The following is a 15233-nucleotide window of genomic DNA, read 5'->3' on the forward strand; positions in this document are numbered from 1 at the left end:
CACTAGAGCAGGTAAACGGCCAGTGGTGCTTCCTGAATGTGTCCCATCCACAAACATTAAACTTCTACAGGTCTTTGTATTGTATAGCAGGACTAGCAGGAACAGTGCGTTGAGAATACTAAACCTTCTGAGATAAAGGTCCTTAATATTAGATGAATACAAAGAGCTTGGATTGATAGACAGCCACAGCAACACATCCAGCAACCTATCATGTTTCAAGCGTTTGGTTTCCATTGACAGCAGATGGCAATGTAGAGTTATGTTATGGTATGACGAGGTTACACATTCAAAAATGGCAACATTTCTCCTTCATTTGACTGATGGCAGGCAAAGTCCTCTGATATTATAATCAATCCAAACTTCCCTAAATGTCCACTCTGATCAACCGACAGCTAGAAAGAGGACAAACTAACGGAAAACTATTTTCACATGGCTAGATGAATGAGTAATCAGGAGATCCAGATTTCCCATCAACCTAAAAATGGGACCTCTGGATCAACTTACACAACGCAGGTTTTTACAAAAGGATCTTGTTTCACAAGCCTGTACTTATGCCACGCTCGGCCACTAAACAAACATTATGGACAGTTAATCAATGTGGCATTTCTTCTAATTTAACACTACACTATCAAAAAGTGCTTCAGATAAGTTTGTGGATACAAAAACAAGTTTGATGTAAACAAAGTTTGATCTGCCAGAGCTCTGAAGAGGCAATGGGTATGGCTGTTTGAGCTGTGAAATTAAAAACACACAAGACAGCATGTCAACAAAAAAACCCTTTAGAGGGTAAAACAACAGTGATCATTAAAGTGCATCCCTGGATGTGTACCCTTCCCCCCCTCCCTCCCTCCCTCCTTCCCTTCCCTCCCAATGCTGACCCCTCAAGTAGAGCCGATGAGAGAGACCCCAAAGGCAGACAGAGGAACCTCTGCTATAGGAGCAAACTGCTGCCAGAAGGACCTACAGAGGAACAGTCTAAAAATCCAGTGGCAGTACTTTCATGAGAAAAAAAATAAAACAGTTTTACACAGATAAAAACATGGTGGCCACAAATCATGTCTTCCAGCTTGGCATAGAGGTTTCTATTTCTTGGTAGTGTAGGATAAGTAGTGGATGTTGACAGAAACTAGGCTTGTTGTGACGTTAACCTCTGTCCTCCACTTCTGACCTGAAGTCAGGCGATCATGGGGCTCAGAGGGCAGAGGACGAGTCACTGATAATGGTAGCCTGTCCTGATGCACACAAATATGGATACAAATGCTCGGGTAGGGAGGTTTTTCAGGACACTTCCCATCTCCTCTTTAATAATCTAGGTTGTCCATGATCAAAAATGTAGTGTGCAAGTGCACATTTTGTTTTGTTTCTTTATGTGTGTGTTGGTGATAAGGTCCAGCATCATCATGGGCACACGTGGTTTCACCGTCTCTCACAGTGTCTCTTGTTCAGCAGGAGAATGGTGGGAGTGGGGGTGCTGGTGGAGGGGAGGGAGCAGGGACTGCAGAGGAGACTGGGGGGTGGTGGGCGGGGACTGCTGCAGGGGGCTGAAGTGTGTGGTGGTGTGGGGAGGGGAGGAGCGGTAACAGGAGTAGGCAGAGCTCCCGCTGAGGGTGGTGGTGGGTGAGGCAGGGAGACCCGCCAGGCCGGTGGGGGAGTCGAGGAGGGGCTGGTTGTAGAAGAAGAATGCACACTGGTGGATGAAGGTCTCAATGATTGTCTGGTAGGTGCGTGTGGCAGTCAGGGCGTCCATAGTGGTGAAGTCTGGCCTCATGAGAGTGGGCCAGAAACAGATGGACAAGTTTTCACTGGTCATCAAGTTCACCCTGTTCAGCTGGCTCACCCTGGAAAATAACACACAAACAGACACTAATTAATCAGTCTCATCGTTCGGGGGCAGAAAAACAGATGGGTGTCCACTTTAAAAGACCAACAGCTCCACGAAAGGGATTTAAGCAGTAGACGGGGGACTTACTTGTGTAAGTGGCTCAGTACATATTTGAAGACATCATAATTCTCCCTGGGGAACTTCCTCAGGACATCCTTCATGGTGTATAGCCTCTGTTCTCTGTCATTGATTTCTGCACAGCCAGAGAAAAGTCATCATTAAAAGTGAGACCTCATCATTGCACACAGTAATTTCAAACTAAAACGTCCCTCTATAATAATTCTTGGCAACACTAAAACACCTCAAACAGAGCAGAGCAGGTCTGCCAAAACCTGCCCTGCCCTCGTCCCTCCTAAAGAAATAATCTTTTTATGTTCTAGTAAAGACCCTCCCAGCCCAGCAGTGTTTGCTTACTGAAAGCATCCAATAGGTCCACCTGCAGAGCACAAGGCACCAGGGGCTCAGGCAGCTCAGAGAAGAAGCTTTTGAGGGCTCCAGCCACAGTGTTTATGGAGAAGTCTTTCTCCACTAGGTCTAATCCGTGGTCTGCACAGGAGAATGACAGTTAAAGAGATCAGAGAGAATAAACCCATCAGTAGCAGCTGTCACTGGGAGCGAACAATCAGTTACATGTCACTTTCCTTTGGTTAATCTCTGTTTATGTTTTGATTTGACAACCACATAATTACATGTCAAACAGCTGGTTCAAACAAGAATGATAAGCAACCCACCCTGTTCAAACTGCCTCTGCATGCTTTCCATCTCTGACTTGTTGCCGCTAACACGGTACAACCCCTCTGTATTCAGGCCTGAGGAAAAAACAGCACAACAGAGAAAAGGGGGAAGACGTGGGGGGCACAGTGGGAAACAAGCAAAGCACACACACTTCATTAGCTCTGCTGCAAACAGACTTGACAATACAGATGCTGGCAATTTCTAGAGGAGTATGTAAGTGAATAACCCTTGTAACACTTTCACATCACATTGCAGAAATGTACAGGTGTCTTGGTTCAAGATATTTTATTAAGAGCATGTTTATGTTACTAATCAAGAACACTAACTCAATATGGATATTTACCAATATTTTAGAGAAACAAGTGAAGGATTATTGTGTGTAATAAGTTCAGGTCCCTCATAGATCAGAGCACAGCAGCACAACATGATACGTAAAAAAAGACCAAAGACAACTTACCTGTTGTCTCAATGAAGCGGACACACTTTTCGATGAAGAGTGGGATAGGTCTGTCTGGAGATACCACATTCACAAGGGGGACTCCAAAGTAACTGCTCTCAATGGGCTTGGGAATAGCTGGACGGGGCTTTGTTCTTGTTTTCTGAGTAGACAAAAAAGGCAGAGGACTCTGAGTGTCTGAAAAGGGGATCATTTTGTTCATACTAAGTGGCACTTTTTAGATTCCAACAAAATGTGTTGTTCCGAATCAGAGGGAAATCAGGAGTTTTTTTAAGGGCAATATCTAAGAAAACAAGTAATGAATTAAACAGTAGAATTTCTGTGAGAGATTGTTAAAAAAATTGCTACTTTTTCCTAGATTAACCACAGAAAAGTTGGTATAATACACACCTTGGCAGTTCTTCGCAGGCTCTTCAGAATGTTCCTCTTTTTAGGATCTTCACTTTCCTCATTAACAAGATTTTCTCCTTTCAGAGTCCCATAGTCATCTTCCTTGGACTTTTGAAGAGCTCCCATCTCATCATCGCTGCCTATAAAGCTTGTGCGAAAGCTACTGAATTTGCCGAGCCGCTTGGAGCGGTCACGGTAAAGACGAGGCTTCACCCCCGCTGCTGAGAACTTCCTTCTCCTCTCCAGAGAGCTACTGTCTGCTTCGCTGTCTGAGCCGTTTCCATTGGAGTGCATCCTGTTGGAGTTGCGGATGGTGATGATTTTGCCTTGTGTGCTATCATGTGGCACTGAGTATATGATCTCTTCATTGCTTGGGCGGGGTTTTGAAACAGCATCAATAGGTTCGGCATAGTCTGAGGGATCATAGCCCACATCCCCACCAGGAACCCAGGTAACAGCAGAGGGCAGGGAGCGACGATGACCTAATGTATCAATATACGGGTTGCGGCTCACTTTCCGGAAGTCAAAAGTGACACCTGGTTTAACCCTCACTTGTGGGGGTACTTTGTTGTTGAGTTTGTTTTCAAAGTCTCTGATATCGGAAATGACAGAGATGTCACTGGAATCTAAATCAGGCAAGTTGTAGCCTCCACCATGAGAGGTGAGGGTGCCATCATAGTATGGTGGTGATGGCTCTACGTCATCCTCTGAATCCAGGAACATGGTGACAGGACTGGGGGAACTGCAGCGTGGGGAGTACACATTTTCATTTGTGCATGCTTCTGCAACATTATCGTACATGTGTGTGGCCTCGACAATGTTGCGTTTCTCGACCACCTCCATCAGAAATGAATGGAACATCTCTATCCTGTGTAGGCCTCCAACCACTCCCCCAGATCCACAGATCAAACTATTGAAACGACCTTCAATCTCATGGGCTAGCTCCTCCCCTTGGATTAGCTGTTCACAAGCATAGTCACTGTCTGTGAGCTCTGCCTGGCTATCTCCCACTGCCAACAGCTGAACTGGGATGATGTCCTGAACCTCACACAGGAAGGCACAGAGGGTCTCCAGGGAGGCTTTTCGCGAGACTGAGTAAACAGCAATGTAGCCGTGTACCAACCTGCTCTTTCGCAAAGTAAAGGAGGCGTGGTATGAGAGCAGAGAGAGCTCTATAGCCAGCTTGTGTCCGCCAATTGTCTGCTCCAGCAGTACAGAGGTGCCACTATTGGACATGGGCCTGCAGTGTTGATGCATTAGGAAAGGGGACAGGAGTTGCTCAATGTCATAGGAGTCTCCGCACATTAAGCACATGACAATGCGAAGGTCTGCCTCCGGGGCCGGCTGATGTGGAGAGTCTCTGAGACCTGGAGGCTCAGGGAGGAGGGGTGGGGAGCTGCTACTAAAAGATGTGCTCCTTCTTATATCCAGAAGGCCCCTCAACACCTGGTTGATTTGAGTCTCATTGACATTATGACCATAGCCCACACCAGGAGAGGCAGGGTCTAAAAAGCTACACTGCAGTCTCCTTGCAACCTGCTGTCCCTGTGTTATTAGGTTTAAGGCAGTTTCTCCACCTATGTCAACATATGATCCTACGCCCCTTTTAGTGACCAAAAGCAGTGATGTTGGCAGCTGTGCCAGCTGGCTATCCCTTCGACCTAGAGTTGATTCCCTCAGTCGCTCGAGGCTTTCAACCACATAGGAGAGGGACTCTTTTGAATTATACAGACACAGACATCCATGAGGGGTGAAAGTGGGGGTGTGGAAGGAATTTACTGGAAGACGTACATTTCCTTCAATTGGCCTTAGTGTCAGTTCATACATCTTCCCGTCTAACACATACCAGTCATCATTTGTGCAGAGAGCCCTAATCTCGTTGGCAAATTCTCTGGCCAGTCCATCTTTCCCTAGTATGACGAGGTTAATTCTGTCTGCCTTGGTATCCCCAAAATGAGCCTTCAAATCAAAGAAGGGGTAACAAGTAGGGAAACGTGAAGCTAAGATTTGTTCGATCTTAGAGTCTCCACAGTGAGGACTGCTGGGGCAGGTCTCCTTGGTTGGGTGATAGACAAAGTGGATATGTTTTAAAACCAGAGCATCTCTTTCAGCTGGGAGCTTCTGTAGTGCCTTGAACCGCTGTTCCTCTCCTAAAACCTCCTGGATTGCCCCCATTTTCTCCTTGCTTGGCTTGGCATCGACCTCAAGCTCATAAAAAAGCTCAGAGTACTCCAGTAAGAGCTCTTGGAAGTCTTCTTTAGCACGATCAATGATCTCCTTCTGATGGCGGTTGTACAGGTCCAAGTACTCTGGTTCCTCAAGCCACTGGTAGAACTCTTCATTCATGATAAAGCTGCGGGCCTCCTCCCAAGGTTTTCCAGGTGTGACAAAGGGAGAGGAAGCTAACTTCTGTTTGAACTCCAGCCTCATCTCTGCCCTTCTGCACTCATTGCGCAGATGTTCCAGGTGGGCATTGAATAAATCCTCTGCTTCACCAGTCTCCAGTAGGTCTGAAGGAATTCTCTCATCTTCCATGTTATCAATGTGAGATGTATCCTCCCATGGTGAGTCCTCCAGAACAACAAACCAGTGAGCAAAGTGCTGCTTGGATTCCAGGACCTTCTGTACCCCAGACCAGCTCAGCTGATCTATCTCATCCAGGTCAGGCACCAAAGAACTAAGTGCTAAGGGAAGAGTGCTTAGGTATATTTTGCGACGCCTCTCAATATGTTCCTGCTTCAGACGGTAGACATGCTGTTGAAAAAGCTTCTTGCATTTAGCCGTTCCCTCCAAGAACACATATTCTTTGTACTCAGGGGAAGTGTTCATGCGTCGACTGGTGTTTATCCAGGTTTCATTGTGATTCTTTACTATACGGTTGATAAGCCATTCATAGCGATCCTTGGCTGAAGCTATCTGCTGACTCTGGAGCTTCAGGGCTTCAAAATAGGGAATGATCTTGGGCTTCCCCCTGCTCTTATCAATAAGTTGAACCAAAGTGAGGAAAGCAAGGTCCACATTAATATTTGACCGTGCAGACGTCTCAACTACTGGTAGACTCTTTTTCGTGATGGCAAATGTGTGCGCATCTTTGATGTAGCGTTCAACTCCCTCATCACATTTGGTGAGGACCAGCACAATGGGCTTCTTAGTCTTGCTGAGCTGACCGTACAGGTTTGTGACAAATTTCAGCTGGTCATCAAAGTTGCGGTTCATGCCCCGGCTGACATCAACACAAAGCAGGAAGCCATCGACCTGCAGCTTGCCCTCAGGCATTTGTTTCTGCTCAAAGTCCTGCTCCAGGCCCAGCTGATCTGTACAGAAGTACATGAGCTTCTCTGCTGAAGCCAGCTTGGTTGCAGCTGCTCGTTTGATATAGGGCTGCATAGCAGTGCTACGGTGTGGCTGAAATGTCTGGTCATCGATAAATTCAGTTTGCTCCACAACATGCATCCTGCACTCAGGCCCCTCCTCCAGCACCCGAGACACTTCCCCCCAAAACAGAAAGTGATCATTATTAACCACTCGACCCCCAAAGTCACTGGTGCTCAACACTGATGTGTGATCCAGGTAGAAGTCATCAGCACTGGGCCGCACATACCTATTACACAAGCAGGACTTTCCAACCCCACATTGGCCCTTCTCTTTCTCAGTTCCTGACAAACCCACCACAATGAGGTTGTAAATGGGCGATCGGGCATCTTGCTTTTTCGCCATCATAGCCTGCTGACGCTCATCCTGCCATAAACAGGCACTGTATAAAGGAGTTCACTTGAATGTTTGTCCATAAAGCTGCTGATTCACAGAGGAGATCAGATTTCACTTTCTTCTGCTGGACTTCGATTCTAATAAATAGCAGTGCAGTGATATGAGGAGAGTTCTTTCATTTATTCCTTGTATGACTCAGAACCTGTCAAAAAAACAAAAAAGAACAAAGAAATCAGACAAACTTTAAACTTGAATATAACCTTTTCATATCTCTATTTCTCTTTATAATTCAGTGATCTCTAATAACACAGAAGACGACAAAGACAAGAGGCACATTTTATTCTATTTTTCCCTTTAAATACCAAACTAAATTGAAGGGATGAAACATTAATGGTTGGGGCTATGTGTAATGTTTAAGTGCAACCACTTTTGACTCTATGATTGTAGGTTCAACTAGTTAAAGATGGTCACCGGTAAAGTGCAATTCAATGTAATAAGTGAGAAAACAGTGCATTAACATAATTACTGTAGACTCATTACTACAGACTTCATGCTGTAATCAAACAATACAGAGTCTTTAGTATCATATCTAGCCACCACAAAATCATAATGAAGACTAGCATCAGTGCCAATTCTAAACCTGCAACTAGTATTCATTGTAAATTAATCTGCAAAATACTTGAATGATACTGAATAATTTATTTTAAAAATGTCAAAAGTCTCTAAACACAGGATCACAGAACATTATATTACAGTGCAAAAACAATGGTATTCTCTGTATTATCATTGAAAACTAGGAGACACAGAAAAACATGTTAAAAGCCTCACTATAAAAAATATGTATTATTTAAATGTTAGGTGGTATAATCAACCAACTAATTGATTAATCAACTAATTTAAACTCCAGCCTACTCATCTCAAGATAAATATCTCTCATGTCAAACCATTAATGCTATGACACATCATGTTGGGAGTGGTGCTTTTAAGATGACCATGTCAGCTGATCAGTGAGCGGGGTGACAAGCATGGAAATGACTATATTGTGGGCACCTCAGTTTTAATGCCTGTACAAAACAGTAGCTATTACCGTGATCTACCAAAACAAAAGTGACTGAATGAAATACTTATTAACAGAGTCAGACACAAGCACAATGTATGCCAAAGGACACTGAACTTGTTCACCCCTTAAGACATTTAATGTTTTGCCTCCATTCTTATAGCATTGTCTAAAATCTCCATTATTGTACAACTGATGCAATTCTGGAAAAAATAGCTAATAATTTCAATAAAAGGGTTAAAACGACCACCTGCTGCAATTAACCTATGTGCAATGTGAATCACTGGAGTCAAACATGATGAAAAAAAGAAGAACTATAGGCGAATAAAGAAAGTAATAACCTGTCGCATGCAGTGACCACACATGAGAAACAAACAGCTCCGGCAGGGTCAAAAGCAACCATGGGCAGTCTGCACCGCTCAGCTGAGCTAGGCCTGATACCCTAATGAACAGCCAAGTTCTTTGCAAATAAAAACAACCAAACTGCCCTATCTAGCAGTATCAAAACACAGTCCACTGAAGCGTACCTTTACGATGTCTCATTCACATAACCTACTTACCTAGATACGATTTTGTAACCTTACATGTTTTGCAAAGGATTAACAGTTACCATGGGCTTTAGGGTGCACAGAGAGGGGCTGACCACGCCAGGCCTGCTGTCTACATAATGAAATCGCAGAGCCGAAATCTTGGAAAGCCTACCTCGTTCACGCCGACAGACAATGTTTAAACGGATTTTATTTACCCAGCTGTCCAGGGTAAAGCACTCGACAGCGTCACTAGGTAATAGCCCATAAAGACGAGGACATAGCATGCAGGGTACATACCATCGCATTTCTCCCTTTCTCCTCTTGCATCTGTCAGGCCAGCTCTTGCCGCAGCCCTCGCCGCCTGATGTGCAATAGCATAAAGCCGCAGAATACACTATGGGTCGTCTCAATTCGTAGATAATACTGATAATACTGCAACTTGTGCGATGAGGTAATTTAATTTAAATATCCATTGCCCATGCCTTGATTCTCTTGTTCAGCATCACTGTTTTCTGTGCAATTAAACACGGGGAATGAAGAAATAAATATCCACAATGATAGAACAATCCAATTTAGTTCTTGCAAGGGTCTCTCCTCATGAGAAATTCAGGCGTATTAAATCTGCTTAGCCGTCTTCTTCTCGGTTCACCACGTTGCTTTTTCAATAATTATTCTGTCCATTGTTGTGCCCACATAATGCTGGGCCGGTGGCGCACACGAGACAACGGTGAGTTTGTTGCAATCGCCGTGGTGTTTCGTCTGAAATATGCTTCCGCTGCAACAGAAATTGTTCATGTCCTGATCTATTTAAGAGCAGATTGCGTGTGTGAAAGTGGTATTTCAGCCAGCTTTCCGATAATGGCGGCGGCCCTCCTCCCCGGACCTAGTTCTCCTCTTCTTTTCTTTGGGAAAAAGGAGCTGTGGAGACAGAGGCAGTGGAGAGAGGGACTCACCCAGCGGCGCCCTCACACAACTGCAGCAGGTCTGCTCTCTGCTGAGCTCACCACTATACTGCCTCTGCGGGACTCGTTACTCACAAGTCATCGATTTATCACCATTTATACAATAATTTATTTCAAAGGTATCGTTATTGCCACGGCTATTATGCCATAACTCACTCATCTTAAGCCATTAATCCTTTACTGACATAAATAATTGTCTGTCACGCTGACAAAAACTGTGGTTGCATCCCTTCCATGATCCCTTCTCGCGACAATTTATTAAAATGTGCAGACTAGCTTATTCAATAGCTAATGTTCCTGTACATGTTAAACGGCTTCCACCAACACGTTTATCATTCCTCAACTCCTCTGGTAACATTAGATAATAATGACAACAATTGTAAGCATATTTAAACATTCAAATAATTAGCTGGTCTTAGGACTGCAAAAACTATGTTTTCATACAGTAAAACTAACTAGGCTATAAGTAAATATGTTTATGTGAGTTGTACGCTAGGTTACTAAGTTAGCTAATTTACCTACTAGCTATTTCGTAGTTAGCAATTGCATTATTTTATCATACGGATGTATGATATAACTATAACTTTGCAAGTGTAATAAAGTAAATTCAATAATGTAATTATTTGAAAAGACATAAAAAAAATCTTTTTTCTTTTCTTTAAATAAACGTTCTTTAAATTTGAGCGACTGGCAAGAAATGTTAGCTACTCTTAAATGGTAGCGAGCATAGCATTAACTTTAGCATGACTGGTAGTGACATCATAAGTTAGAGTAGGCTGCTATTTAAACATCATCAAATTAGCTGTATGTTACATTTACAGATGTTTCCATTGTCGTGAATTGACTTGTCCTGGACCTAGATCGGACAAAGACTGTATTAGACAAACTGGCAGGCTGCAATGTAAGGCCTTGGAAAGAACCTTCATTGGGCTACTTGAGTTTTTACATATTTTAACCCTGGGCCTGTAGGTTATGAATGATTAGAATGATTAAAATGCTCACAACGCATTTTTTACAGTGGAATATGTAAAAAGCTATAAAATATATTGCAATCAGAAACTGATTTAGTCCAATAATGGATCATCGCTCTTATCTTTCAGGCTACTTAAATAGAATTACCAATGCCATTATTTGTATTATCACCTAAATTATAGTGAAGGTATATAAAGTTAAGTTCACATTTCGCAGAAAACCAACCATTGAAAGTATTACTTTATTATGTGACACCTCCATTAGCTGTAGGTACTTATACAGCCAGGTACTTTAAACCAAGCACCATTATCTAGGGGTCGAGACCGTCCAAAGGGTCATAACATAAATCTGTGGGGTTCTGAGCTGAATAATCAGAGACAAAGGAAGGAAACTCTAAACCCTTTTTCGTTTTTTGACTTTTCTTCAAATGTTTGTCTAAAATATTGGATCATTTGACCTTTTAGGGCCATACAGTTATTGAAATAAGATGATGACAAGTTTAAAGGGGAAATTCCTCTCTTTTTGTAGAACTAACTTAACATCAGAAACGTGACAACTGTGGTGATCACGTCTTCTTTTCATGGAAGTGCTAGCTTTAAAGAAAATATTTTACTCTGAATTGTAGCGCTTTGGAAGTTTAAAATAATGTAAATGTTCACATTTTTCAAATGTTCAAAGTATCTAAAATTAGTAAAAGAACTTGAGATAATGTACTTTGTTACATCCCACCAATGATAAAATCCACTTTCAAATCTATCACTATCAAATGCAGAGACAAACAGTTGGAAAATATGACCGCAGCATGCAGGGACCGTTAGAGGCCCTTGAGTTTCCCAGAGGCCCAAAGCAAAAAAAGAGGGATATGCTTTATATAGAAATTGTATTCAAAACAAATTTTATTCCAAGTGCAGTCCACTACCTTTCAGCTCTCCACCTTTAACAGAGGCTGGCATCCGTCACCAGTATCATATCTGATTACTTTGCGTAGACCATTAACTTTAGAGTTGCCGCCTCCTAGCGGTTTTATAGGCTATCAATCCCCTGAAATTTTCTATCACCTTTGCAATGAAGGCTTAATGCGGTCACAGTTTTTACTTTCTATAAAGATTTTAAGCTTTTTCTTGTAAACTACTTTTGCTGAGCTGTAATAGTATCCGTCTGGATTGAGCGGGTCCCTGTGGGACTTCGTTTAGTCTGTGCTGCTGCTGGGGAAAGAAAGTCAGTCTGGCAATGGATGGTACAATCTACAAGCTTCACCTTCAGATCTACAAGTAACAGAAACTATGGCTGCCACCAGACCGCTATGAGAGAAAGTTTGCACTGTTCAACTTCTGTGAAGCAGTTTGTGCTGTCTGATTATTGAGCAAGACCAGGTAAGCCTTTTTATTATACAATGTGTTTATGTATGTGTTTAGCGTATATTACAGGTATGCATGTGTTTTGCATATATTTGTATGTATGTGTGTATGCATGTGTGTCTATTTCTGTGATGTGTAAGATGCACACAAACTTCTCTTGATGTTTGTACTACATTTCCATTAAAATAATCAAGCTTTTGTGCTGGATTGTCGTGGAAAAAATGTGGGATCCTTAAATTTAATAAAGTATAAAAACTATGTAGAGGAAAATATTGAATAAAAAAGGTTCTTTTATAAACTAAAACTGGTTTTGCACTAGATAAAAAGTCATGCAGTCAAATACATATGACATATGGACATATGTTTTGGGAAGTTAATATCAATCCATCCTTTCACATGAAGAGAAGCATAGGAGCCATTACAGTGTAATTGATATTATCACCACTAGGCTGAGCTCTAACCCTTCCTTAATTCATAACATTAAGAGAAGTTGATTTAGAGATATGCTCGCTCTTGTTTTTACCTCAGTGGTTATGCATGTGAAGATATACTACTGACCTGAAACCTCATCCTCATCCTCGTTTTGACTCTTAATTATCAAATGAAAACCGACTTTAAATTATAACATCCCCATTCCCCAATAGATGTTTTAACCTCATGTTTTTGTTCTGAATTCCTGCAGTATATAACATGTGTTTCCACAGCTTGCTGATTTGTCGGGTTTTGTCTTACACCTCAATCAATTTATAAAGTAGCCCTTGTGGTGTAACAGGGATCTGGTGGATGAGAGGCAGCAGAGGTGAGATGGAGGTGAAAGGGGCAGCAGATGGGTGCTGAGAGAGCTCAGCACAGATGGACAATAGGTGCAAAATGGCGTCTCTACCAAGGCTATAATAAACAGTAAGGACAGCTAGGTCAGGTAACCCAAACAACAACAAAATACATTCTTTATTTCTTCATGATAGCTCTTTACTGGAGCATAAGTAATGCAACATAAGTCATTTTATTAATGTTAAGAATCACATGGTGGAATTTATTTGAGCTAGATATGTGCTAAAGATTGTATCTCATTATGTTGTGTATTCTGTCACATAAGTCATCTGAAGCATTTGGGTTTGTGTGTGTGAGTTTTTTTTTCTAAAGGTGTGTGAGAGAGAGAGAGAGAGAGAGAGAGACAGAGGGCGAGAGAGAGAATTATAAGTAAGAGAAGAGAGAAACAAGCCATTTTCCACTGCGCCCCTCCCTAAGAAGTCATCATTCCTCTGTGATTCATTGTCATATCGAATCGGAAAACATTAGCAATTCTACAATAATATGGGAGAAAACCATTTGACTCAAACACTGTACATGCACTCAGTTCACGACAAGAGGGTTATGCCAGGATCCCTTGGATTTCTTGCGTAATATGTCAGATGCTCAGTATTAGTTGAATTTCTGATAGAATTATCTGAAATTGAAGTCAGGCAGAAAACGATCACTTTTCAGAGCGTGCCAGTTGAGGTGGTGAGCAAGTCAGTGTACTCCTGAGAGGACGTTGGTTTAAATCAATCAGCTCAGTCCTACAACATATTTTAATACGTTTGAGATTCCAGTGAGGAAGTCAGGAAGGTATCATTCACATCAGAGCTGAGCTCAAAGAAATGGTCACGAAAGAAGACGGAGAACATCAGGAAACAGCTAGGAAGGAAATCCTCCTTACAGGAACTGCTAAACAAAGATAGGAACGCTTATTGGAAAAAAACTCAGCCGGAAAATAGTGCAGGAGGACTAACAAGCTGAGGTGGTGAAGATGCACTCTACAGTGGAACTGTACTTTCTGTCTGACTGACTTCAGTGTCTTCATGGTTTTTATTGGCGGTGCGGTTGTGCCAGATGCTGCAATGTGTAATGTGTGCAGAGTAAAGAAACCAGATGTGTTAGGAGAGTGCCCTCAAGTTTTCCACATGCATGTGGTTACACATGCTATGCATTGGGTGCCATTCAAGAGTAAATCAAAACATGCTGCCAGACGTCTATCTGCTGCGTATTCTGTCTGAGACGCCTCGAGATGAAATTTGTGAAGACTCCAAAACAGTAAATAAGACTCAAACCCAAACATGTCACACTGTGAATCTTTGAAGAGAAAACATAGATAGCCAGCCGATGGATTGTTGTTATGAAGACTTGAGTGGCCGTCGTCGTCTTGGTTTTATGGAGCCGTAAGTGACCTTATTTGGATGGAAGTTTGGATACCCAGGAGGTCAAGTTCAGTGACTCGAATAAGCTGAGGTGACGCCTTGCAGACTGCTAGCAGTACTACTTCTCACTCAGAACAGCCACGCCCTTATTTATGCAGAAGCCTTGATGTAATTTAAACGCCTGTCATAAATGGGCAAATTATCTATAAAGAGCTAAACAGCCTGTTAACATGTTTATTTAAATTAAAGCTGGCCATTTTAACATGGCTGTCCAGTGGGATTGACCGTCTTTTGGCACTTTTGTTGGCTTCACTTTTCAGTCAGAAACGTTGCCGCTTTAGAGAAACTACAGTTTGTATAACACCAAGCAAGGCCATTATGTTTTAATAGTGATTTATTTTATCATTACATTTTAGATTTCTGCTGTCTTCTGAATTAACCCTGGCCACTTCCAATGATAATTGGAAAGAGCTTTGTGTCCATGTGATCTTAGGAGCTGTCTTGTTGAAGACAGAAGCTGCCAGCTGCTCCTTTGAACATTAACTCCATTTTAGTTTATTCATTAAGCTCTACTGAAACTTAAGAAAACAACAAATGGCACAATTGTTCAACATGCATTTATTGCCGTATGTTTACCTCAAAGTCATATGAACCCAAAAATCCAGTAAATAACCTTTTGTCCTGAACATTTCCTCCATTCTCTGTTTGGCTTTGATATGAAAACACAACAATACCTTCTATTCTGCTGTAGTCACATTTTCTCTGCCAACTAAATCATTAACTTTCATCTCATTGTACGCGAGTCTTTTGATTATTGTACTCTATACAGAATTGAACAGCAGTGACAGATCATTTTATAATATGCTGGTGTGAATAGAGTGCATACAATTACAGGGGCACGAACGGCCAAATTTGGCGGGGAAATATTACACAGAAAAAGTTAAAGGGAGGGAACTTCACAGGACTACTAACTGTATATAGTGAAAGAGGCATCGCACCAGACTT

The 15233-nt window shown here is 42.2% G+C and overlaps 1 protein-coding gene across 1 annotated transcript; it reads right to left on the reverse strand.

The window, feature by feature from the left end:
- Window positions 1-887: 887 nt before the first annotated feature.
- Window positions 888-9654, reverse strand: arhgap35b (Rho GTPase activating protein 35b). Its single transcript, XM_069676210.1, has 7 exons — window positions 9057-9654; window positions 3465-7374; window positions 3075-3216; window positions 2614-2691; window positions 2297-2428; window positions 1970-2075; window positions 888-1838 (listed from the first exon to the last, which is right to left on the reverse strand). Exons 2-7 carry the CDS (start codon window positions 7182-7184, stop codon window positions 1427-1429), a joined length of 4590 nt encoding a protein of 1529 aa, XP_069532311.1. The 5' UTR covers window positions 7185-7374; window positions 9057-9654; the 3' UTR covers window positions 888-1426.
- Window positions 9655-15233: the final 5579 nt, after the last annotated feature.

Source organism: Semicossyphus pulcher, unplaced genomic scaffold, assembly GCF_022749685.1.
Source record: "Semicossyphus pulcher isolate SPU_LCO1_2020_fin unplaced genomic scaffold, fSemPul1.0.p SCAF_10, whole genome shotgun sequence".
NCBI classification, from domain to species: domain Eukaryota; kingdom Metazoa; phylum Chordata; class Actinopteri; order Labriformes; family Labridae; genus Semicossyphus; species Semicossyphus pulcher.